Source organism: Hippocampus zosterae, chromosome 4 (genome assembly GCF_025434085.1).
Source record: "Hippocampus zosterae strain Florida chromosome 4, ASM2543408v3, whole genome shotgun sequence".
In the NCBI taxonomy this organism is placed as follows: Eukaryota; Metazoa; Chordata; class Actinopteri; order Syngnathiformes; family Syngnathidae; genus Hippocampus; species Hippocampus zosterae.
In genome coordinates, this window is record NC_067454.1 from 15,733,067 (window position 1) to 15,759,921 (window position 26,855).

Genomic DNA, 26,855 nt, shown 5'->3' on the forward strand with positions numbered 1-26,855 from the left:
AGGAGGTGAAGATAAAAGATGGTACCTTCCTGATATGGCAGGAAGATAAATCATCCTATTGCTTCAGTGCCTAATTTAGCGTAATGAACACAGAGCTATTTCTTACTTCAGTCTCTTTCTAGGATGTATTTTATTTTCTCCTTCATACACACAGAACTGTCCCTTTTCAAACCTTTTCTTAATAGAGAGTAAATAGATAGACTCTTGTTTTGAACATTTTATTCTTTTTTTTCAGTCAGTCTTGCTCCTAAACAGAAGCAACAGAATACAAAAAACTATAATCTCTTTTTCTTTGTGCGTCCTCAGGCCTGGATGCGATGAACGCCTCATGTAGGCATCAGCATGGACAGCTGTGAGTCTCCCGTGTTTTCTGGGACAGACGATGGGCTCAGCTCCTCCCAGCAGCAGCAGCAGCAACAGCAACCTCCACAGCCCTGGAACGATCACCCTAGCTTGCAGCTTCCTTGCGCCAACCAGGCACCTTCCCTGGACCCGCTGTCTTTTTCTGCTCCTTATCCTTCTCAACCCCCAACCTCTTGTACTCTTCATGACGAGGTGAGAGAACTACAGTCCCTGCAGTCCCAGCCAAAACAAACATCGAGCCAGGCTCACCGGGATAGCCCTGCCACTGGACAGCTGCATTCCAAGAGAGAGGGCCGTAAGGGAGAGGAGCGGGACCGATTGAGCTGTGGGGAAGAGGAAGAATCGGAGGACTTGGATGAAATGGAAATTGACAGCTGTTTCCCGAGCCTTCAGCCCTTTTCCGGGGTAGTGATGGCTCAAGGCGGAGGGGGCATGCCCACTCTTTTGCGTCATCAGCCCACACAACGGCAAGGTGGACATGAGAGTGGAAGTGAGGAAGGAGAGGAGGAAGAGGAAGAGGAGAGTAGTGATGTGGAGAACTTGGCTGGAGAGATCGTCTACCAACCAGATGGCTCAGCGTATATCGTGGAGAGCCTGAGTCAGCTCATCCAAAGCGGTGGGAGCATGGTTCCCGGCCTGCTTCCCACAAACTCTCTCACGAGTGGGGGAAAAGCGGGGGAACCTGCTGGGACGTCATCCTCGGTCTACCCTCAGATCATCAACACGTTCCACATAGCTTCGTCCTTTGGCAAGTGGTTTGGCAATTCAGACAAAGGTTTCTCCAATACCTCATCCATGGCAGGCCTCAGTCCTGTCCTGCACAGTTTTCGTGTCTTTGATGTGCGGCACAAAAGTAACAAGGATTACCTGAACAGCGATGGGTCAGCCAAGAAGTCCTGTGTATCCAAAGATGTTCCTAACAATGTGGATTTCTCCAAATTTGATGGCTTGGCCCTGTATGGCAAGGGTAAGCCAATTCTCATGTGTTTTCTCTGCAAGCTGTCCTTTGGTTATGCGCGTTCCTTTGCCACCCATGCTGTCCATGACCACCGCATGACGCTGTGCGAGGATGAACGCCGTCTATTAGGGGACAACCATGCATCTGCTATCATCCAGGGCATCGGTAAAGACAAAGAGCCCCTCATCAGCTTCCTGGAACCAAAAAATAAGAGCACTCCTGTGCCACCTCCCCTGCTTCCTATGAACTCTGGCCAGAGCTTTTATGGCACATTTAGTGGTGTCCATTTGGAGCCTGGAAGCAGCAGTGGAGGCAGCGAGACCCTCCTGAACAAAGACTCTGACTCTAGCCTCCAGCAACAGCAGCCGCAGCAAACCCCGCTAAGCTCGGTAATGTCTCTTGGAAGGCTGGGCGCTCCCAAAGCATCCACTCTTCCCTCTACCCCAGGCTCTGCCAAAGACTCCAGTGCCCTATCTTTACACGGGGGGAGAACAGAGGAGCCTACTGGGAAAGAGTTGGCTTACAAGGGAAACGATGGGGCCAGTGAAGGCCTTGGCAGTACGTCACACCAGGTGGGGGGTTCAGAAGAAGAGGAAGGGGAACCGTTGTTAAGGGAAGGAGATGAGGTGGAGGCAGAAGGCACTGTTGCGACCAGTGGTGTTAATAGTAGCAGTGGTGGAGGTGAGGCAGGGGAATCAGCTATCTCAAACCAAAGCATTTCCAAATCTCCTTTATTAATGCCTAGTAGCACTCTCCAGCCTTCTGCCTGCACCCCTGCGGTCAGTTACACGCGAAACAGCAAATCCCCTGCTTCCACTTCTTCCTCTGTCAAGGAGGAGGTTTCAGCTCCAGAAGGTGGGGGGAGAACCTCAGAGCTGCCTCTGAGCTTTAACTGCCAGGGAACCACCGTTCCCCTGGCGATGGCAGCGGCCAATGTCAGAAAGAGTGAGGAGGACACTGCTGGCACTTCTTCCTCACCTCTGTCCTCCAATGCTGCTGCTGATGAAAGTGCCAATCGAGATAGTGCCACAGCTCCAGAACCAAATGATTGCCCAGCTGAAGAAGAGGACGAAAATGGATCCCTTCTGCAGCAACACCACATGCTTCACCATCATCATCACCTGCATTCATCATCTCATGGCCACATTCACCCCCAACCCGGTGGTTCCTGTGACCTAACAGGGGTGAATGACTGCTCACAGAACCACGGGCCCGGTGGCAGTGTTGGAAGTGGGGTGGAATGCCCCAAATGTGACACAGTTCTAGGTTCCTCGCGCTCTTTGGGTGGTCATATGACCATGATGCATTCGCGTAACTCATGCAAGACACTCAAATGTCCCAAATGCAACTGGCATTACAAATATCAACAGACTTTGGAGGCTCACATGAAAGAAAAGCACCCAGATTCTGGAGGTTCTTGTGTGTACTGCAGCAGCGGTCAAAGTCATCCTCGTCTGGCGCGTGGAGAAAGCTATACATGTGGATACAAACCTTTCCGATGTGAGGTATGTAACATTTTGAACTTTTTAAGGATATGGTCAGAACGTTTTGGGGGTGTTTTAGCCCTTTTCAATGTCTTCCACCATAGTTAGAATTTCTTAAGATAGTGGTGTTTGAAATACAATTGACCCGATTTACAAGTTTTTCAAGGTACCAATCGTCATTTTGTTGCTTTGACTTGAAAGTGCAAATATGAACATGAAGACATTATTTTGGCAGTCAACTCAGCTCACTTAAAAAGCAACAGCATGGCAATTCGTGAACATTTCATCCAAAACAGACTTCAAGCTGTGTAGTTCCACTCCCAGCAAGTTTAGTGTCAAACTAAACATCAAACAAAGTGACTTACACATCCTGCATTTAAAACAATCCTATCCTTTCAGTGTGCTAGCTGAATGACAATGCTAATTAGTATCAAATTTGCGGTTCTTTAACCCTTTAAGCAACAGGTTGGAAACAATTGGCGCAGCAACATGTAAGCTGACAATACAACTGTACTCACATTCAGTTCATCCTTTATCTTCTGAGGAACAACTAACATTCGTACCATATTGATGTACTGAGAGAGGAGTTGATGTGTTTGGAATCCCACTTGAGTTCTGGGCAGGATACACTCGGCTGCAGTGTAGCAACATGTAAGCTGACAATACAACTGTACTCACATTCAGTTCATCCTTTATCTTCTGAGGAACAACTAACATTCGTACCATATTGATGTACTGAGAGAGGAGTTGATGTGTTTGGAATCCCACTTGAGTTCTGGGCAGGATACACTCGGCTGCAGTGTAGCCTTGGCTTCTTCATCCAGGCAGGACTGCACGCAGCAGCCAATCATATGGCAGCTGGCTGGCACATACTGTATCTCAATCGAGATTCATAATAACGCGTGAATGAAGAATAAATCTGTATCTCTGTCGCATATTGCCCCCAGCTGGCGATTTGAGTTAAGGTCATGGTCTCTGAACAAATGAAACTCGGATCTCAAGACACCTCTGTGGTTGCTTCCATTGATTGTTATGTAATTGGTTTTCTAATGTTTTCCAGGTGTGTAACTACTCAACGACCACCAAGGGGAACCTGAGCATCCACATGCAGTCGGATAAACATCTAAACAACATGCAGACACTGCAGAATGGAGGCTCTATTGGATCTGCTCAAGAGCAGGTGTTTGGACACGGCCCGGGAGGAGTGGTGGCCGTGCCCTCTGTGACCCAATCCAGTAGCCACCACCCTGTCCACCACCACCCCACACAGTCCTCCGCCCATGTAAGTGGACCGTGCGGGGCCCCCTCACCAACCAAGCCAAAGAGCAAACCCACTTGGCGCTGTGAAGTATGCGACTACGAAACCAATGTGGCGCGGAACCTCCGTATCCACATGACTAGCGAGAAGCACATGCACAACATGATGCTTCTCCAGCAGAACGTGACTCAGATGCAACATGGCCGACTCGCACTGGGAGCTATGCCCTCCCCCTCCGAGGCTGAGCTCTACCAGTATTACCTGACACAAAACATGAGCCTACCACCAGGCCTCAAGATAGACCCAACAGGACCCGAGGCCCAGTTTCTGATGGGGGGCTTTACTCTAGATCCCAGCATGGCTGCCTTGACCCCTGCACTGGGTGAGTTTCTTCTCTAATTATATGTCTCTTGCGCTGCAAAATCACTCCAGTCGTGATGTAATTAGTACCTGGTTTTACCTTTATAAAGATGAAATGGCATTTTATGTTCTATTTCAAAGTTCACAAACCAAATTATCTCATTTTTGCACTGAAATATAGCTCAACATGTTTATTTACATGATTGGATCCCGCATTCACATTTTGATGTCTTGAAACTGTCTGCAGAAATGTTTGTAGGTTTGATTTTCTGCTGCTTTTGCCTCCTCATCTCAAGTCTCTTATTAAATCTCCCAAATCTGCACAACGCTCGGTGGCAATGAGCGTTGTGCATTTCCAGAAAAAATGTATAGGGAAAAAGGACATTCATCACTTTGAAATACTGTTTGTTTTGATTTTCACATGTAGGTGACACTATATTGATGCAGTTGTGAGGGCACTTTATTTTGTGATACCCAATTTTCCCATAAATAAAGGGTTAATTAGGGGGGGGCTAAAATGTCCCTTACATCACTTTTCTCTGGCAAAGGCAGCACGTGTCAGACTTTTTCTATCATCATTCCCAAACTCCTGCTGAAACCATTGGAGTTCCTTGTTATTTATTTACATCTTTGTAAGTCTATTTAAGTGCGTATTTTATCATGGCCCAAGAAGACAGGTTAGAGGACCAGCATGGGCGATTAAGCACCACAGCAGCATGTTTGCTATGTCCGTTATAACCCCACAGTTTGTGCAGACTCGTCTCTAACGGTTGCCAGTTCAAAGACACAAACAGGAATTGATTGCTGTGACTAATGTTTTTCCCTCTTCACCATCTGGTTCATTTTCCTGCGAGGTGAGTTCTAATAAGCATGTTACAAGGGAGGCAAAGATGACACATACTGGGTTCATAAATGTCAGTTGTGTCATCCTTGATCACACAATAGAGGATGTCCAACACCTACACAGAAAGAATCTTATGACTCTGTAGTGTAACACATACAATAAAGGTTTGGTGTGAGGTGTAACTTCATATACTCCCTGCCTGAGTTTTTATTCCCAGCACTTAAATGATGTCGTTCAAGGGGGAAACATGATGGTGCGTGAGAGAGCTAAAAAGAGGAAGGGCTGACATGAGTTTTTTGAAAACAATTACACATCTGCTTACCAGAGCATTGATTTGGGAAACAAAGCTTTAAACAAACAACAAAAAGTCTAGCGGGGGTGTGGGCATGGATTGGTTCGGAGCTCTATCGGATACCTTTTTGACTTTGGTCTATTCCCACAGGTGCCTTAAATTGCTTAAATATTTATGTTCTTTACTAAAAGTGCTTGAATTTTGGATTAAACGTGTTTATTTTCACTGCAAATCTTACCCAATAGGTAACTTCACAGCTGTATGAATAAAATAAGGCCTGTGCACATATATAAATAAACATGCAAACGTAATGTAAAATGTGCTTGTTATTAATCGCCACCGTATAATTAGTTTTTACCGATGCCAGTGTATATTCATGTCAGTGTGAATTTTACAGTCCAAAAAGGTGTAGTGTAATTTATGAGGTGAGCTTCAACTGTTGTTTTGTGGAAAAAGTGCATTGAACATTATTTACAACATTTACAGTATTATTCCATTGTAGAACCAACACTTACATTAAAAAATAAAAATAAAAAATCCTTAGTTGAAGGTCTGAGATGACAGGTAAGTTACAACCCAACCAGTTGATTACTTACAGGCAGTGCGGGGTCAAGTCCACATTGCTAATTTTGGCGTAGAAATATATATCTCAGGCAGAAAAGGCAAAAATACTCTATCATTGTTCTATTCATTCATTCAGTTTTATGATTGGTGCCAAATGATGTAATCACGGTCTTTCCTCTTTGCAGTCTATTCCGATTATGTGCCAATCTAGCTAAAATAAGTTCAATCAGACAAGAAAAGTAGTTTGTTTATAAAAATTGTAAACTCGCTACAAAATATGTATATGTATAAGTGCTATAACTGGCTGACAAGAACAACATTAAAAATCTGCAAAAAGTCTTAAAAAGTGAAGAAAAAGTGCATTTCTCACTACAAGATCAAAGTGGAAAGTGGAAAGGCATGTCCCGTACATATCCGGCCAAACAAGTCAGTGTGGCTGATAATTGACTGAAATCTTTGGACGATCAGGTTTTGAGTTTTTTTCCCCAAGTCAATTCTCATTATTTTTTGGGTAAAACTGCTTTACTTTACCTGTGATGTTATTTGCAATAAGATTGACACAGTGACTCAACGTCTGCCTGAATCAACCTGAAATGACTGCCTGAAGCATACAGTGTTAATGAGACATGACTTGATCTGTGAACTGAATTACACATTAGTTCTTAAACTTGGCCTGTGTTGCGTGTTATGATGAATTATCAAACTGTTTTGATTCCACACTTGTCTGTAGGTGGGGAGATCCCGATGGATATGCGCCTGGGCAGCGGCCAGTTGGTGTCAGAGGAACTGATGAACCTGGGAGAAAGTCTATCACAAACCAGTGACCCCTCGCTCAAACTCTTCCAGTGCGCCGTGTGCAACCGCTTCACCACTGACAACCTGGATGTGCTTGGCATCCACATGGGGGCCGAGCGCAGCCTGCCTGAGGAGGAGTGGCGCGCCGTGGTGGGCGACTCTCACCAGTGCAAGTTGTGCCACTACACTACTCAACTCAAGGCCAATTTCCAGCTCCATTGCAAGACGGACAAGCACGTTCAAAAGTACCAGCTTGTTGCCCATATTAAGGAGGGAGGCAAAGGCAACGAGTGGCGACTGAAATGCGTGGCCATTGGAAACCCAGTGCACCTGAAGTGCAACGCTTGCGACTACTATACAAACAGCTTGGAGAAGTTGAGGATGCACACGGTTAATTCCCGACATGAGGCCAGCCTCAAACTTTACAAGGTCAGTTGTCCACTAATGTAATTGTGTCACTAGGTTTACAGCAAGCAGTTTATCAACAGATTTTACACTTACTCAATTTATTTTGCTGGATGGAGAGTACAGTTCAGCCTGCCACAAACAGATTGAACAGATTGACGTGGCCAGAACCCACTGACCTCTAACACAGGCAAAGTCGTTTGACAAGTGGTTTTACATGAGTGGCCAATCGTCTCCAACTGGTTTTGCCCATCCATCCATTTTCGACCGCTTATCTTGGGTCGGGTGGCGGCGACAACGGTTTTGGGAGGGAAGCCTCAGCCTCTCTTCCCAGGGGATTCCAGGGTGTTCCCAGGGCCTCCTGCTGGTGCCTGGAACGCCTCACCAGGGAGCCGTCCAGGAGGCATCTTAATCAGATGCTCGGCCACCTAATCTGACTCCTCTCGACATGAAGGAGAAGCGGCTCTACTTTGAGCCCCTCCCAAATGACCGAGCTCCTCACTTTATCTCTAAGGTAGATACCATGCGGAGGAAATTCATTTTAGCCGCTTGTATCCGAGACCATATTCTTTCAGCTACGACCCATAGCTCATGACCATAGGGTAGAGTGGGAACATAGATCAACCAGTAAATCGCAAGCTTCGCCTTTCAGCTCAGCTCCTTCTTCACCATGATAGACCGTTACAAAGTCCAGATCACAGCAGTCCAATCCGACTGTCAATCTCCCGCTCCATCCTGTCCTCACTGGTGAACAAGCCCGCAAGATACTTAAAACCCTCCACTTGGTAAGAACCCATCCTCAACCTGTAGAGAGCACTCGACCCTTGTCCGACTGAGTACCATTTTTTCAGATTGAAGAAGACAACAACACCATATAATCTGCAAAAGCAGAGATGCAATACTGAGGTCACCAAACCTGACCCAATCATCAAACAGTGGTCAAAGGTGTCCTGGTGCCAAGTCCTTATGTTTAAACATGGTTCCTTATGGACAATCTGTGACGGGCAGAGAAGTCCATAAGTCCATTGGCCTTGTTGGTCTTTCTTTTGGGAGTTTCAGTGTCTGTGTTGTATCAAAGTGTATGCTGACGTCTCAAGCCATAATATTTAAAGATATTTTGTTCAATTAAATACTTCAGGCGCATTTGTTTTTAGCAGTTCCAGTGTACGCTGCATAGACAAAATGATACTCTTACTGGACATTGGCATGCATACACCCACAGAGTTGGTCTCCCGAGAGTGTTGGAAGCACAGTAATTACAATCCAGTCCAAAGTTATGCTGTTGAGGCATTTTTGGTCATTTGTTGGACAACCTTGCTGGTTGCTCCAAAGAATGGAAACCACAATGCTTTCACGAGAGGAACACAGCAGACAAAGCTGATCTTAGATGTGGGGTTTGATCACTCGGAGACGAATGAACAAGTGCAAGTAGACAGAGGTTTGGTGCTAATACTCCCCGGAGCAAGAGAGGCTGAATCGTTCTCGACAGCCGTATTGATTTTTGCTGGACTTGGAGCTTCACCTTCTCCTCTAATCATTCCATAATAGCCAATGGATGAACACTCTCTGAACAAATGGCCATAAATCTAACAGCCCTGATTCCACTTAGGTACCTATCCTGTGAGTCTGCGGTTTGACCACTCCACACTTAACCCAAACTGGCACATACACACTCGTAGAATAAGCACACACAACAAATCACAGACAAGCACAGATAACACAGATAACACATCCTCTCTGTAAATCATTACATACACTGCAATATAATCTTACACACATACACACACACACGCATGTGTTATTTTATTTATCTCTATCTATCTATCTATCTATCTATCTATCTATCTATCTATCTATCTATCTATCTATCTATCTATCTATCTATCTATCTATCTATCTATCTATCTATCTATCTATCTATCTATCTATCTATCTATCTATCTATCTATCTATCTATCTATCTATCTATCTATCTATCTATCTATCTATCTGTGTGTGTGTGTGTACAGTATATGTATGTATGTATAACACACACGTGCACACACACACACACACACACACACGCACACACATTTCTTCTCCTTGAAGATGTTGACTTCATTTTAAGTCCACTCACTTGCCTCAAGTTGTTTTTTTACAGAATAGAAGTTTTCATTAGTCCACATTTTTAGATGGGTTTATTTTGTACCATATTTTAAGAAGCACAGATTAAAAGGCATGTGAGCAAATGTGCTGTCCAGTCAAATTAAAGGCTCAATTTAAATTGGTCTGCAAAGCCCCTCAAAAAAACTGTCCATAAAATAATTTTGCTTTATGAATACTTTATAGCAACCACTGGCATAGGACGCAGCACTCCTGTCTCTGAGGACTTTATACAGAAACAACATGAGAGAGCAATCAATGTTCATGGTTTGGTTAAAGGGAAGGTGAGAGACAAACTCCAACTAATGTCATCAAACGGGTCCAGGGGACGAGGGGCAGGCTAGTTCGGCCTGTAAAAACAGAAAATCCTCAGCCACACATGCCCCTTAAAAATGCATAGACCACTGAGCGAGGATAGTCTTTAGAGTCCATAGACAACATGACATCCATGCGGACCTTTCTGCCAGACCTACCCTGGCCCACGTTCTAATGACAGTCTTGGATTAAACCAGATGAGATTCTGGCAACCTCTCTCTCCTCCTCACACCTTTTGGGCGGGATGGATTGTTTTTGCCTCAGAGGATATATTGTGCACTTTATACGTGTAATTTCCTCCTCGTAGCAAGCCCATGGGAGAAAGATTTCCTTCTGTCTCTTTTTCTGCTCACGTTTTTAAGAGAAGACATATGTCATACCGCTGCTCGGTCTGTGGGGGGGATTAGATATGTACAACACATCTAGGAATGATCATTTTTACGATTTAAGCCTCTTACGTTGGCTCCATGTTTCTTAAAACCAGTGAATATTCGGAGCAAAACTGTCCAGAACGTACCTGCATTCTCACCCAGAGCAGATCTCATAAGCTCGCTTCAATCCTCAACCAAACTCAAGAACGCATAAACAACGATGCATACTCAATGACAAGTATCATTTTATGACTAGGTATTTTATGACTCACAAATGTGATTCGCGGACAACAAGTACATGGTTGTAAGGCCTCTTGGCAGCACTGCCTCTGCACTTGGTGTCACAGTCTTAGCACCGTTGAATTTACTGTCCTGGTGGAGGTACTGGCAGACACGCAGCCATATTAGCCCACGCCTGTAACCCACAACTTGGCATTTCAGGCAGGGACAAAAGAGGAAAGTCCCCACACATTTATTCCTACCCAAATAAATCTGATACAAATAGCTGAATTGTGAAAATACATCAAATCAGCATAAATGTAGTGTAAGATGTGGGTGACGCTTGGGATACTTTGCCAGAATCAAACTGGTATGCATTAAACAGGCCCTTTGTGTGCACAGCTCTATATAAATTGGAGCCTGTAATTACTGGAATTAAAAAGGGAGGTTGAAACCTAGAGCTAAGCTGCATGGGATAATTTGAGAGTCTGTGGTATGTGGCCCATATTAGGGCTTTCTAAAAATATCAACCCCACCACCTCATGTATTGGAATGTTCCAAAAGACCACAGAAACATCCAGCAAGTCACCCTAACCGCACAGACCACCACACATTGGCGGGGGGGGGGGGGGGGCGGGGGGGTGATGACTTCTTCTGCAGTGTGCTGTGTTCTCTGATGACAGATTCCATTCTAAGTACAAGAGGCTCTGCCAACATGCTATCGTGCACTGATCTTGAATTTCTTCTTTGCCATGTGAACCGAAGAGTTTTGTGCGGCTCTGTTGATGATCGTCACCCACATGCCCTCAAAAAGACCCCTCTCTAAATAAAGTTGTTGTTGTTAGTTTGTGTAAAGCGTTTTCAGAATACACATGTCCTTGAGGCCTCTATTCTCATTTTCCAGTTGTACATGTGAATATGATCGCTCCGATACTAACAGCCAGCCTCAGGGCGAACTATGTGTTAGTTTGGAGGTGAGATGAGTGGAACTAATCCAGCTCTTTGGCTCTGGCTGCTCTGGCCAGACAGAATGGGTGGGGCCAAAACAAGCCCCGGCTTCCAGTCAAGGGTTCGGGAAAAGGGGAGGAACTTGGGTGATGTGGTGGAGGGAGAGGGGTAGTTAGCTGGCAACCTTCCTTGTCTCGCGGGCCGGTGCAATCGGCGGTAATTGAGATTGATTGAATGTTATTTTTCTTCTTGCAAATGTAGTCCATTAGCTTGGCACTTGCATAATCAGTTTAGAGCGCAGTTAGCTGAATGTAATCATGTTCCTCAGTGTCTGCTCGCACAAAATCCACTCCAGATGCCGCTTGGCCATGGACTGAGAGGCAGAGAGTGCCGTCACTATCAAATGGGGGATCTTTCTTGAAAGTCTTGACACCGCTGTCTCCAAGACTGGTCCTGGATTGTTGAGCATTTGCAAACTTTTCAAGTGCCTAACAACAGTTTAAATCCACCGCCTGTCTCATACATGCCGAGTTTCTAAACATACGATCTGCTCTTTGTGAATTCCAACACACAGTGTAAAGTGAAGCTCAGGGGCTGGCCAATGAAGAAACACAAAACATCTGTCTTGGATGGGGACCGTTCAATTATTTTACACTTCAGTGCGTTCCAGAAGTATTAGTGTCCACTGCGGCCTGAGGAATACATATCTATAGAATCCACTGTGCAATGAGGAAAATGGACTGTAAAGTAAATGAAGGGAATAGCAGCTGCATGGCAGAATGTTTCACTGATAATTCTATTCACTGGCTTGCAGGTTGGATGATCTCTTTACATCTATGATTAGAACTGCCACGATTGATTTCTGCAGTGAGTTATAGTCTGTGCTTGTGGGACTATCACAAGTAAGTTGTAGTTCCAGACTTTGCACATTACACAGGGCCAAGTGTGACTGGTACAACAGATGGCTGCCTTTGAGGAGTCTGCAGATTTGACCCTTCATCAGGGTTATCGAATGTTATTGCTCCTGCTGTTCTGCGTTGCTCAGTTTGAAACCTTTCTCAAGGGTTTGAACTTTTAAAGTGCCCGCTCATCATTTTACATGTGGAACGAGACAAAAATGATGTCGGGTAATGTTAGAGGCAACTTGGCAAAGTGACGTCCAGCCGGAGCTGAGCCTAACCCTCTAGCCGTCTATGAAGAGGTGTAGGAGGAAGATGGAGAGAGCTGGGGTGGCGGGGCAGGAGGGTGGGAAGGATATATACTCTAATTATCATGGCTTGCCTATGATTGTTCAGTAATAGTGCTCAGTGGGAAAGGTTGCAGCAGTTCCAGGAAGAGCTGAGAGCTGATTTACTGGTACTACCGCTCTAATAAAGCGCTTGCTGCACATCCTGGGAGACAGCCCATTCTCCCATTTTACATGCATAAGCTTTTGATTGCACACAGAAGATGACGTATCCACACACCTCTTATAAATTACAGTTAATCATCACTTATTGGGGACTTCTTCCTGATTCATTTTGTTTTACACAGGTGTTTGTCATCACCCCACTTGTTGTTATCTGCAATTAAATAGGTTAAAAGTCAATCAAGTCCAAATACAGATCAAGTCTTTTCGCCCGCTAAACCAATTATGACTGTTAACCTGTTTGTCTAATTCAGTGCTTAACCTTTCTTGAAACCATTCTTCAACTAAAACCTTCTTCTTATCCAAGAGACCGTGCCGTTCAATAAAGACGAAACACTATTAATATTTTAGCAGGCTATTGCATTGTTGCTTTGAGTTTTTTGTTTTCATCTAATCTGATTTGAAGTTGCATCATTGCTCGGGTGGGTCTATAAGCAATAATAGTTGGTCTGTTTAGTGACCTATGGCCACGACACCTGATGGAAAGAGTCAATGGGCAGCTGAATATTTTGCCAGATGGACCATTGTGTGAGTCCATGCAGTCCCTAAACTGGAGGGATGGAGAGAGTGAAGCAGGCAGGCTTACCGGCTCTGTGCCATCAATACATCAGTGGCTTAGCCACCAGATTAATGGCCTCCGCGTGGTTGGAGCTGCAAAACTACTCAGCTCTGAGGTCTGTGTTCAGTAGGGCCTTACATGAAAGCAGGTTAGGGTGAGGAGACTGATGAGGAGACAGGACACCTCTTTTCTTACAGACCAAGAGCACCACACTGGGACCAGTGATATGCTTGGATTTAAGATACTGAGTAGGGCTGTGGTGTTATGCAAAATTATGGATATGCGGAACTTGCTGATCATTCATTTCAACGTCCTTGCCTTTTGTCCAAAATGTACAGTCAATGTACTGGATCACCAAAAACAAGTTACCCCCGAATTCATCCGGTTTGTACATGAAACTTACCACTAACACAGCCTAAAGAGCCCTAGATGCATGGATTTAATGGTGGAGTTGTAGCTGAGGACAATAGCTATTTGTCCATCCAGCCTCTTTGCTCTGTTTGTATGGAAGCAGCCAGGTCCAACAATTATTACAGTTTCTGTACCAAAGTAAAACATTGTTCCTTAGAGGGGTACAGGTGCAGTGGCACGCTCATAAATTCCAGCTTGGGAGCATATGGGTGCATCCTTTGATTCTTGGGAGGCACTGATTTGGAGTCCAATAACTAGCCCGATGGGGAACTTTAGTATCGACTGTACCCTGAGGGACAAAAACTAACTGTCACGATGTCCAAAGGAGGGAACATTCTGCGAGTATTCACTTTCCATTTGTTCCAACAAGTCTGCCCCTTAGGGCTCTCTAGATTGAGGTGAATCGAATCCATTTGGATTAGAAAACACGCTTTGGCTGTTTTTTTTATTTGTAAGTCACATAGACCCCGTTGCATGCAAACTCCTCAAATCAAATTATTCTTTTTTTTTGGTGAGCACAAAATCTTGGTGACCCATCAAGCCTTTAAGTCGGTTTGGTGCTAGTTGTTGATCCGTGTTCTGCCTAATTTGCCATGTGCTGCAGTCAAGGGTTCAAATTGTGAGCTATAAATCTATCAGTGTTATGTGGATGATGTTTCCTCCAGATGTAGAAGAAAAGATTTCATTCTTTAGTAATTAAACGACACAGCCCAGAGTGTCATGCGGTTTTTATTGGGGCCTCTGGAAAATATCATTTGCATCTTGTTTTCTCATCATGTCTCGGATTCTTCAATAAAAATATGGAAAAAGGATACAGAATACAATCCCTTGTTTAAATTATTAGGTAGTGATGTCAGAAGTAGTGCTGGGGAACGTTGGGTGGAGGCTCAAAGGGGTCAAAGGCATAGTCTCAGAATAGCGGCAATTTTATAGTTCCTCAGATGAAGTATTTTGGAGGGGTAGGTGGGGGGTGTTCTTTTTCAGCACCAGGAATGTTCCCAAACGATATCTTTCCCACGGGTGTCGTCTTCTACACCTGTGTTTTACTTTAAACCTTCTCCCAGAATAAGAGGCAACGGGTTTGAGTGGGAGGAAGTGATAGTGGATAATAGAAAGAGGCAGCAAGAAGAGTTGGGGATAAGAATGCTCTTTAGCTTCTCAAGGGCGCTGATACATTATGACTTTTACATTCCTCCATGTCAAACTGCTACCCAAAATAGACAAGGAAGTCTAGCGGGGGAGGGGGGGGGGTGGAGTTCTAACGCCAAGGCTCAAAGTAACTTTTTTTTCTGTGAGAAGCAGTTCTGCAAATTCATTTCTGTTAATTACTAATTGTCATCCCTTCATGAGAACGATACTTGTCAGAAGTGTACCTTATTCGCTCCCATGGAGGTGATGATTACTGACTAAGGAGTGACTCCCCTGTGTGGATAGCCACGAATTAGCCAGTCCAAGCTCGTTGCTTGCTAGCTGGTGCAACATATGTAGTGGCACATTTGCCTCAGGGCCTCGACTGCAGACGACGCGCAAGAAGGTGACGAGCGAAATCCTTTTTGGCGTCATGTCTTCTGTTCAATTATCGGACAAACTTTAAAATGAGTGATTCTCAGTTTTGCGACTCAATATGTTTTTGATAAGTCCCAAACTGTGATGCAAAACCACTTATTTGGAGCCTTGAACGCATGTGTGATATGGTGATGTTAAGCCCCTCCCACATATCATGTCTGCTGTTTTCTTATCTTCACCTCACCCTGCTGATTTTATTTGAAAAACAAAGCAGGCAGAGGTGATAAGACCAAGTGATATAACTTTTCCCCCCCTCAAACAAACTCAGATTCACAAAAATGCCCTTCTTGGCGGATCCTTTTAAAGTGTCAGTAAATATCAAGTTAGCTGTAGCCTTGAAATGAAGAACAGCTGGATAAATCAAACATAAATCCTCACTTCAGATGACATCGCTCTGTCACTAATTAGGAATTTCCTTAAGATGTGCTCGTTAGGTTGGAGTAGCCATATTGAAATAATTTGAAGCGTCAAGGCTGTCTGCACAGCTACTGTTAAAGTGACGGCTCTTGGAGCTGTTGAGTATTGGAAATGGTGAAATCTGGAATCCAGTTTATGGCTGAAATGATTAATGCTGAAATACACACAAACACACGCACATGCAATCTTGTCTAGGGAGTGTATAATTTCGTCGTTGTATTTGCTTGTTTGCTGAAATAATGGAGAAAAAAAAGGAATCGTTTGGCTGTGGATCTTTTTTTGTTGTTATCACTTGAAAGTACTTAGTAGATGAGGATGAGCTGTAGCTGTCTTCATAATATGATATTGTATGTATTTTAAAATATTACCACTTTTGGGTGAAAATGACAATGGAAAAAAAGTGAGATACATTTTACTAATCTTATTTTGTTGAAAATGCATCAGTTTAATGCTCCAGTGCATAAAGACCTCATCAGCCACGAAGGTAAATGCATGCGGATTCATTTCCACCTATTACAACTCTTAGTCAGCACATTGTTTTATTTTTTGCATCATTCACGGTTCTAAGGCCTTTGAGAAGGAGTTTGGAAAGATAATCTAAGCACTTTCATTTGCGGTGGTCTAATGGTTAGCGCGTCGACCTCACGGTGCAGAGGTACCGGGTTCGATTTCAGCTCCGGCCTTCCGGTATGGAGTTTGCCTGTTCTCCCCGGGCCTGCGAGGGTTTTCTCCGGGTACTCCGGTTTCCTCCCACATTCCAAAAACATGCATCACAGTCTGATTGAACACTCCAAATTGTCCCTGTGTGCGAGTGTGAGCCCGCATGGTTGTTCCATCTCTGCATTCCCTGCGATTGGCTGGCAACCGGTTCAGGGTGTCCCCTGCCTACTGCCCTAAGACGGCTTGAGATAGTCTCCAGCACACCCTGCGACCCTTGTGAGGATAAAGCGGATCAGAAAATGGATGGATGGATGTTGTGTTGATATTGGTGCACGCTGGTACAGCATGACATAATATCACAATTAACAACTTGAACGAGGAGCGATTTTGGAAGTGCGAGGATTCCGCCTGACAGCGAAGTCATTTTGACAGTATTGTGTGTGGAAGACCATGTATGCTTGCATGTATGAAAGACCGGTCACATCCGGAGGGTGTAATGGTTTCCTGAAATGGACTCCGCCCAGTTTTCAACTTAACTTTTAAATCATTAAACATGATCAAGCCATCTCCGCAAAGTCAGAGGTTTATATATGAAAATCAAACACCATCTGCCATCCCTGATCAGACGCAACAGCCATCAGGCCAGGGTTACCAAGGCAGAACAGGAAAAGCCATTAACTGCCAATCACTGCATCGATCGACAAGCCAGTTCACCACTATCACCCCGTCGGCCCCCACCCACACCTGCCCACAGAAAACACACACATTTTATGCAGTCTGACTGTATAGTGGGCGCAAACACATGCAGCATTGCATTAACATCGTCTTTGTTGCTCTGCACCAACGGTGCATCATGGCAAAAAGCTATTCCAATTGGTTTTATCCTTGCTTGAACCAACTTATCTTTTTTTAATTATCTGGAGTGTAGATTGCAAGATCAACACTGCAGAGTTTAGATTAAGGTTGTCTTTTTTTTAATGGCAGCTCAGCAAACACAATGTGTACATCGGAAAGGCAGTCAAGATGTTGTTTAAAAGATATTTCCTTCAGAGTGTTGCTTGGTTATCTCCTCGTTAATGCATCTCACTGAAGTCCACTGCCTTGTCAGGTTGAAAATAGACACTCCACCCTGCTCAGCACTCCACCACAGTTTTGGAAGCCAACTATTAGATTAAAAAAAAAAAAAAAAACTAACTAACTATAACAAACTAATAGAGCCAGTGAAGTGCAGCAAAAAGAAAGATTGATTCCACCCTCCTCTCTGTTTTCATCTCGGATTGTAATAGTGTGGTCATTAGAAGAATATTTGCCCACTTCCCAATTTAAGAGATATGCTGTGTATCACAGAGATCTGGATCAGAGGTCAGGGCTAAGGGGAGCAATTACACAGCATGGATCCAGGATCTCTGGGCCTCTTCCATTGTGTGTTCTGTTGTCAGAAAGAGATAGGTGAGCTGAAAGGGAAGCAGAGGCCATGGAATGTATTGAAAATTATATATTTTTTATTTTATTTGTTTGTGAGATTGTCTACTGATGGTGTTACATTAGTTATGGGTATTTATGAGTGTGTGTGAGTGCTACACAGTCATTGGCCGGCAACCAATGTTTTTAGATGAATGTCAAAAGCATTTTGGAATGAACAATGCTTTGCAATAATGGAGACACTTAACAATAAAATGTTTGCCTTTGTCATGGCAGATCACTTTACTGTTCTGTAATAATAGTGAACCTGCCTGGTTACCTCTCATGTTGCGTGCTAGTTCCAGCATCAGTGTTAAGATTGCCGTACAAGATTGTTAGCAGTTCTGGTAAAAACTTGTTGGACCACTAAAAGTGATCAGTCGTGGTATTACAATACAGACTCGTTAGTGGATTGGCTTATTCGCTTCTGACCAAGTATCTGCCTGTTACATTTACGTCAATGTGATTTAGCAACTTAACCTCGGTCAGCTTGTACACAAATGTTCCCAATAAAAATGAAGTGCAACGGTAGTTGTCCCGCGGAGCTAGGTTGCCCAGAAATTCCCTACTGCATCTTTAACTGCCTTCAAATGTCCTATCATTCCACATAATCTTATCAAGTTTGACAGTACAGTATGTGCACATATTTGATGTTGCTTTGTAACATCTTCCTAAACTTGCTCTGGTCCATCAGGCTTTTCAGGAGCCACACAATAACCTGCGACAGAGCAGATAAGATGGATGAAACCCGGAGCCTTGACGTGTTGCGTCTGCGGTGGCCTCGTGCATGAGAAAACGGGAGGGAGGGAAGGCGAGCAGAGATAGAACCCAGACCAGCCATTTTCCTCGTTCAGCACATAAATATTTGTGCAGCTGATTTATAAACAGTTGAACAAGAGAAGAGATGAAAGTGAGCAGTGATGTTTAGATAAACCCTTTTTTGGGGTCCTATTAATGACAAAACTATACATCACAAGGCCTATTTGCCAGTCTGAGTTTGAGTGCAGGTTTAGTGTTAGGGATTTTTATCCCAATTGTGACTTCCGTCATAGGTCAGCGACTTTTGAGGTGTGTTTTTCTGGCATTGTCTTACAAGCAGTGTAGTGAGGAGGAGTTACCGTGTACCGGTGGTGGTGTGCTTGCATTTGTCACAGTGGACAGCTGCACATGCTGATTCTGGCAGCCAGCTGGTCAGTCGCAACACAAAGGCCAAGTCTCCTTTACAGCAGTTATAAGGATTTGGGAAGGGGGTGAGTCCTTGCGTGTTTAGCCGATGCATGCGTTGGCTCTTGCGTAACATCGTATGTCCAAATATTGCAATTACAAAAAGAAGCTTTGTATAAATATACATGGATTTAGCATGTCCTGGCTCAGCCCCCATCAAATTTATCCTAGTTCCAAAAGGTACTCTCTTCCGCCTCTGGCCCTCTCCTTGATTAATAACAGCTCCAAGAGTGGAGCATGATGAAGAAGGCTGTTCGCTGACCTCTGTGGGAGGAAGAGTCATCTTGGCAATGGGTGAGAGAGACGAGGAAGTGGGGTGGGATGGGGGTGGGGGTGGTCGGTCGCCTTTTCCCCGTTTTTGCGCCACAGCGGGAGGGACGGGCTGTGCTTCATTGGTGCGGTCAGGCCTGGTGGAGTTGCTGCTTGGGAAAAGTTTCTGTCAGCTCGGTGCCATGAGGCATCTGGAATCACAATAGTTTTTATGAAGCATATGCATGCCACATCATTAATAAATACAAAGGAAACAGTTCCATCCGTGCTCATGCCATGGCACGACGACCACCATCCTTAATTGATGAGATGATCCCGTACATTCTGTCGACCTCAGTGGTGCCCGGAATGTTGCAGTACAATGTCTTACGACACTGAAAGCACACAAATCTGAATTTAGACTTCCCTGGAAAAAAACATTACAAAAATGATTGCTTGAAAAACTTGTGATTCAGTGGGGTCATGGCGGATCTAATGCGGTCTAGTTGGAGTTGACTGTCTATGGAGTTTTTATTTTTTTAACAATTGGAAAATCTTACTGTGTAACCTTTGCCAAATCAGCCACGCTTGGCTCCACCTAATTGTATTGTTTACGATACGTAAGCCTGATCAGACAGGGAGCCACCATCGGAGGATCGGCGTGAGCGTAGACTGGAGATTGTTTTCACGCAGCTGTGTCTCAGTTTTTTGTGTGGAGAGTTCAAAGTCCTGCTCAACATCAGAGGGCTGATGCTGAGTGAGGTTGACTAGCTTCAGCCTGTGGTCTGCGAAAGGTTACTGAATTATTACTGACGGTTTCAGGGGGTAACTGCCCGACCGCAGGACCGAGGAATATTAATCATTTATTTGATTGTCCGCATGCGCTGATTAATCAATCTGAGCAGGATCCGCAGGATTAACTACCCTATTATTCGCACCGTAAGAACAGAGATAAGACTTTAAAATATCATATTCCATTTATCATGTATTTTTAGGTCTCTCCTGATGAAGGTGAAGTTAAAACTGAGGCGAGATTACGGCGCGCGGCAACACGGGGGCAGGAGGATAACAGTGAGAGGGGGAGTAAGGGGGGGGGTATCTTAACTGCAGCTTGTGAGCTATTTCAGAAGATGGGTGAAAGGCAGAGCTTTGTATTTCCTCAAACCTGGCACAGAGAATCAAGTTGTGCAGCTGTGAGTGAGAGAGCAGCGAGGAAAGGGGGTGGGGAGACGAGAGAAACAGGAAGTTGATGGGAAAATGATAGCTGTCTCCACCTGGAGTACAGCGTGAGCCGTATGGTCTGCGGGAAGGCAAAGCTGAGGGCTGCTCCATTACTCCTTACTCTCTTTAGGTAAGTTTAACTCCTCCAACAATCGTATTACTCCTGTTTACCCACTTCACTATCTTTGTAGTCTATAAATTCTCAATCTGCCAACTGTTTAATGTGTTGTGTCATGTGGTAATGCCTTTGATTCCGACATGCCTCCCTTTGTAAATACAAGAAGCCCTTAAAAAGGCTGTGGTTTCTTTACAAGCATGGCGCCCCCGGCGCTTTGGTTGGGAATGCACTGACAGGGACTGGAAGAGTAAGTGAGAGAGTGCGAGGTGGTTAGAAACTGTATACTCTTCCCATTGCTCCCCTTGCCAAGCACTCTCCTTTCTGCCTTTGGTTGTGCAGGCAGCCAGTGAGTGAGAGAAATGCGAGAGGGAGGAGCGTAGCCTCTCTCCTGGCTTCAAGACTGCACCATCATTATGTACTTTTCAGCAGGTTTTACCTTTAACACTTTCCTCTCGGGGTTGAGATTAGTGCTCACCATGCTTGATTTACTGCACAATTACCCAACAGGAGCGCGACGTAATCAATAAACAGGAAGGGGCAAAGTGATCGTCTTTGAACCATAGTTTGAAGGCTTTTTCAAGCACTTGTGCTGTTTGCTTGGGTGTGATGCTAGCCAGTAAAATGTCTTGCAGATGTTCTGTCAGGCACACACCTCTTGGCTTTTCCATTTCTTTCGTATCACCTGACCTCAGACAGTTGTGGGGCTTCATTTAACTCTAGGTTGGGTAACACACATAAAGATAGTCGGGGTGTGTTTGCCTCAATTTTCCCCCTTCCCAACCAAGTACGTCAAACACCCGACATACAGGTATGTCTTCTCAGATTGTCCTATGCAATTATCGTTTGGTCTGAGGTGTGTAAAGAAGAGATTTGTCCCAAACAACAGTCTGAAATATTAAGTTTTCAATACTTGGAGACAACATTTTATTTATTTGTTGGGAAAGCTGACGTCTCCCCGAGTCATTTGACTCCATGGACCGTGACATCAACGGAATATAGCCAATCAAAGAGTCACCCTGACTGACAGACCAGGAAGGAGCAGTAAATAAAGCAAAATATGGCCTACCCGATGTCGCTTATGTTTAAAAGTGTAAACAGAAAAGAAGTATTTTCCAAAGCCAGTCTTTTCTTAGCCGTCTTACAATGCTCCCGCTTCCAGTCCTCCTCGGAAACATTCTGGAAATGTTGTCGCATATCCGGCAGTCTCTGTTCTTATTCATTTTTGTGATGTCCGGTGTGATCACGTGAGATTTCTGCCTCGCACTTTGGAGATAAATGATGGAAACATATCCTTAATGTGTTTGGTGCTCTGTATAGAGATCATCGGAGCAGACCGCACACAATACAACTGTTAAATGCCGGATTTTCTATCTTTGTGTGGGATTGCCACAGAGGAGAAATATTCTACAAAATGAAAAATCCTTACTTGTGAACCAGGAAGCCCTCCGTATACGTGCACTTGAGTAAGGCAGCCAGAGTAATGGCGCCAGCCTCGCTCACGTTCGCAGCACGGAGTAGCCATCACAATTCTTTTGTGGGACTTGGAGGTGCTTTTTGCATGACCGAAAGCAAACGGCCTCCTCCAATTAGTTGAGTCTGTGTTTGATTTTTTTGTGATGACAACTACATCTCAGCAGCAATTATACTGCTCTGGGAATGATGAGGGTTTAGTTTATTGATCCTCCATTGAGCTCCCTGATCAATGAGCACTTTTGTTTCTTTCTTATGGAAAGTGAAATTGTAGTGTTTTTTCCCCCCTTTGGCTAATGAGCACACCCAATATATTGCAAATGTGCGTTTCCACACAAGACCCATTAGTATTAGTGACAGAGTTGCTCATACTCATGGGATAAAAGGGATGGGACGTCTTAGAGAATCATTTGTCAACACAACTGCAGTTCCTCCCTGTGGGTGAAGGTCAGAAGGTGACTATGTAAAAGGAAAAAAAAGAGATTGAATCTTACATTGGGCCGAAGTTGTGGCTAAGCACTGTTGCCCTACTGCAAAGGTTTGGGGTTTCAGTCTTGGCTGCGACCTTTGTGTTCTCGTGTGCATTTGTGGATTAGCTACAGGGACTCCAAGTTTCTCCCACATTGCAAAAACACGTGTGTGGAGTTCATTCAAGTTAATTGAACGTGAGTGTGACCAGTTATCTGTCTGGAGATCACATCAGCCCTGTGATGGACATGTCCGCTAAACCGCTGTCACCTGGGATAGGATCCAGCTTCCTTGTGACCCTCAACAGGATGACTGATATGGAAAATGGATGCGATGTGTATTGCAAACAGTGGTGCCTGGAGATAGGAGTGCAAATTTTGTTTCCTTGACCATAACTCATCTGTGCTGTATGTTGCACATTTGACAATAAAGTTGTACTTGACTTGAAATTAATGAAACTTAATTCATTGCGGCCTCCCCCAAAAAACCAAGAATAGATTTTTGTAATGTGTCTTTTTAATAAGCACACTATAATACAGTCATTACATAGTGGGATTCAAAGACTTGAACAGTTTTCCTGTTTTTTGCCTCACTGTAATGGACATTGTGCTGCTGTCATAGGTACACATGAACCAGTTTACAACTCATTCAGAAAGCGGTAGTAAGATTAGTCGTTTTTAAGGTTATGGCATATATGACTGAGTATTGTTAGTCTACATGTGTATTTTTGTGTATATTATGTGTACATTTTTGAAGAATTGTTCACTAGTAGTGAAACGGCTGCTTGTTTTGAAGTGTTTTGAGATTGCTGCCACCACCTAATGCTCGTATCCGTTAATCTATACTGTTTGTGAAGGAATGTATGATGCCAACTAGTCATCTACAGCCACCCAATCCTAATTAATTGGGGAACTGACCCTAGATGAATTCCCAAAGTTGGACGATATGTATATCAAATGGCTAAAATGACAAAACAAACGTTGAAAAACTCGAGTCATGTTAAGTAATGCAAACCGACCACGATGGCACGCTAAGGAGATGGGTCCTTAAAGTCGTGTTTCATTTTATAACTGTAACTTTAAATTTTCCCAACTTTTCCCAATGTGAAGACTGCATTAGTGCACTGTGAGCTCTGCACTCCTCTAAGTTGCAGCTTTGTGTTTTCCCAGTGGAGGAGTGCTGACCGGTCGAGCTGGTGGGTGTTTGGTGTACGAATGGTGTGAAGAACCCTCAGCTGCCGTTTTCACTCCAACTGAGCACTTCACGCTCCAAATAAGCCCACATATAGACCCACTCTATGTTTTCACCTCCACTTAACCCCACTCATTAATTTTCATTTTAAGAAGAGGCACCTCATGTTGCTTTTCTCATGGCAGTGCTTCTAATAAAGATTGCCGCATAAGACGAATGTTAAATATTGACACTATCTGAACACACAATCGCTGTTCTTATTAAGATGGTGTGTCACCAGCTTCCACTCAGTCTCCTCTTAACACTTTGCTATGAATTTTACAAAAACGTGATAGGGGATAGTTAGAAAAACATCAGCTATCCAGCTATCACAGCCTTATTACGTAACCTGAAGCAACAACCAATTAAGTGGTAATAAAATATTTACACTGCCAAACCAAGGACACCAGGGGTGAAAGCTAGATAATATGAGCCCGAGGAGGCGGTATTCTGTGTCTCCTTTCCACCGTTGTGTTTGCAAAAACACAGAACACGAGCTCAACTAATACAAGCTGCTGCAAATCCAAGAGCGTGGGCCAATTTGTAATTATGGCTCCTAGCCCCCCGGAGGCTTTTTGGGTCATGCTAACCGGTGAACTAAAGGAAGTAGACCCGCAACATGGAGACGTGTTCACTTGCACATCCAGATTAGGACAATCCTTGTCATTTAGTTATGCTGATTGGCCCAGGAACGTATAGCAATGAATCTGCATTCATGCCCATGTGATGTTTGTTCGCCCAGACTAATTGTGTTTGGGTCATGTTCCTGCTCTGCATTTAATTCGCATTGACTGAATTAATCATTGCAAGTGGTGTTTGCTTGTGCCTGAATTCAACACCCCTTCGATACTACACTCACTTGCTCCTTAAATCACAACATTTCTGCACTTTGTTTGCATCAAACGTTTTCTTTTTCTTTTCCAGCTACACACAGTGCCTTGCCAATTTCTGTTTCAGGACAGATGCACTTAGCAGGTTTACAGTGAAAAATTAAATGAGTTCCATTTTGGGAGAAATCTGAATAAAGGCGTAGGTTTGCATCTGGTCACGGAATCCAGCCTCTGCAGTCGTTAAAAACACTCCAACTGTATTTATTTTTTTTAACTACAATGTTGATGGCTCAACATGACCGGCCCGAATGTCTAATCATCCAAAAATGGCACACAAGAAAAAGAAAATGAAAAAAACTGAGTTCAACAGACTGAGTTCAGTCCATTTTATTTTGATATATTTTCCAAACAGGTTAATATGACTCGCAACATAATGACGCTAGATCAGGTAGCATCTTTTTTTCAGTTCACAGAAGCGGTATTTGATCAAAAGTTAAACGTGGTGTGGTTTCAGCACGTTCAGTGGACACACCCCCAGCAGTTGAGAGCGGTGACAATTACTTCATTTTTCACAATTTTGAGGCCTCATTTTATAAACTTGGTGATTTTTAATTCAAAACCAAATCCGTCATGGTTGTGATCAACAACGGTGTTCTCTGGTGTGTCAAATTGAGGAGGACCCTTTATTTTACTTTAGAGGGACTCTAAGGAGCCTAAAGCGATCTTCTGAGGTGACAATGTACAATGTTTTGACATGTACTTATGTTTTCATCACGCATGAGGTAAAGGATCCTGTTAGATTTGTCGATTTGTATGCCTACAGGCTAGCCCAATTTAGGTCATTATCATGACAAACATTCTCTTAACCTGAAACGACAGCACTTACAAGCTAAATGTCACTCACATTCAAATTGTCTTTGCTGGCCCAAACTTCCTAGCCAGAAGAAAGGGACTGTAAAAGGAATGGTTTATGGATGTAGTCATTTTCTTGGAAGTTTTCACCAATTGTTTTTCTTTCTCCTATTTCCATGTACTTCACAATGGCTAGTCATGTTTTATTGAAAATTTGTTTTTTGGACGCCCTTCCCAATCTCAGCATTCATTGTGGCAGGCAAGCAATATTTTCCAGAATCTTATTGGGATCATTGAAGCCACACCATTAATTAGCTCAGCAATGTTGTTTCACAATAGTTGGGAATAGAGCAAAGGAGCCGGGCAAGTCCTGAGTTGTTCCTTTCAGCTTCCAGATGGCACCATGCCAGTACTTACTCAGCTGTCTGCAACCCTTGTTTGGGTGTCCCCACTTGCTCCACCCTGTTCTAACCCCCTGCAGGCAGACACATTGTACTACAGCTTTGGCAAGCTTGTGCTCGCACAGATTTAAGAAAAGCATCGAGAGGTTAAGCTGTTAATTAGCTACCTTCGAAGAAAGGCAACAGCTTGCTGACAAGTTGCGTCATTTTTTTTCAATCATTTTAATTTTGGGGGTTGACATCATTTACATTCTGGTGTGTTGTCAGTATACAGTATTGGGGTACAAAAGCAACGCCCGGCTCATGAAGAAGTGGCAAAATACTGTACAGTATGTTTATGTGGATCCCATTACAAGTGCACATTATGTATGTATGGCCATGCTTATGCAAATGTTCCAAATAAGCGAGACCCTGGATGACGTCGTGAGGCTCTTGTGGGCATAGGCTCGGGCTCGTTAACACCACACAGGGGCATTGATCTCATCGCCGCACGCATGCTTATCCCCTTCCTGGCCTCCCAAAGACATAGACTTGCACATGAATTGTGTGGACACATTGATCATGTGATTGAGAGCCATCTTTTAGACCTCAGGGTCAAGGTCAACTCTTGTTTTCTGAGTGCTTATGGGTGAGTATATGACTCAGCTTTTTGTCAAAACACAAATGCTCTCTTAACTTATCATAAATATCAACGCTGTTGGTCAGAGACATATGGTCAAATAATTAAACATTTTTTTTCACCTAGTCCCGATTGTTCGTTCCGCACGCATACCACGTCAAGATTGAAAGTTTGGATGTTTTTTTAGACTGTACCGAGTGGAAATAATTAGGTGAGATACATTTGAGTCAGCCGGTTCTCTTAAAAAAAAGACCATGGAAAAGCTTCGCTGCAGAAGTATGTGATTGGCCATGATGGTACATTTGTGTTTCAATACATTTCCATCTCTTAGAATGCTAAGTTGGTGCATTGTTTTATTTATGGCATCACACAC

At 44.0% G+C, this 26,855-nt stretch overlaps 1 protein-coding gene across 4 annotated transcripts in view; it reads left to right on the plus strand.

Annotated features, from left to right (window-relative positions):
* zfhx3b (zinc finger homeobox 3b) overlaps positions 1–26,855 on the plus strand; it is a 266,964-nt gene that overhangs the window by 169,217 nt on the left and 70,892 nt on the right. For all 4 annotated transcript variants that reach the window (XM_052063746.1, XM_052063744.1, XM_052063747.1 and 1 more), the window contains 3 exons: positions 307–2,826; positions 3,866–4,445; positions 6,854–7,347. In XM_052063746.1, the coding sequence (XP_051919706.1) occupies positions 343–2,826; positions 3,866–4,445; positions 6,854–7,347 (3,558 nt within the window). In that variant the 5' untranslated portion in view covers positions 307–342. The remainder of the gene's footprint in view (positions 1–306; positions 2,827–3,865; positions 4,446–6,853; positions 7,348–26,855) is intronic.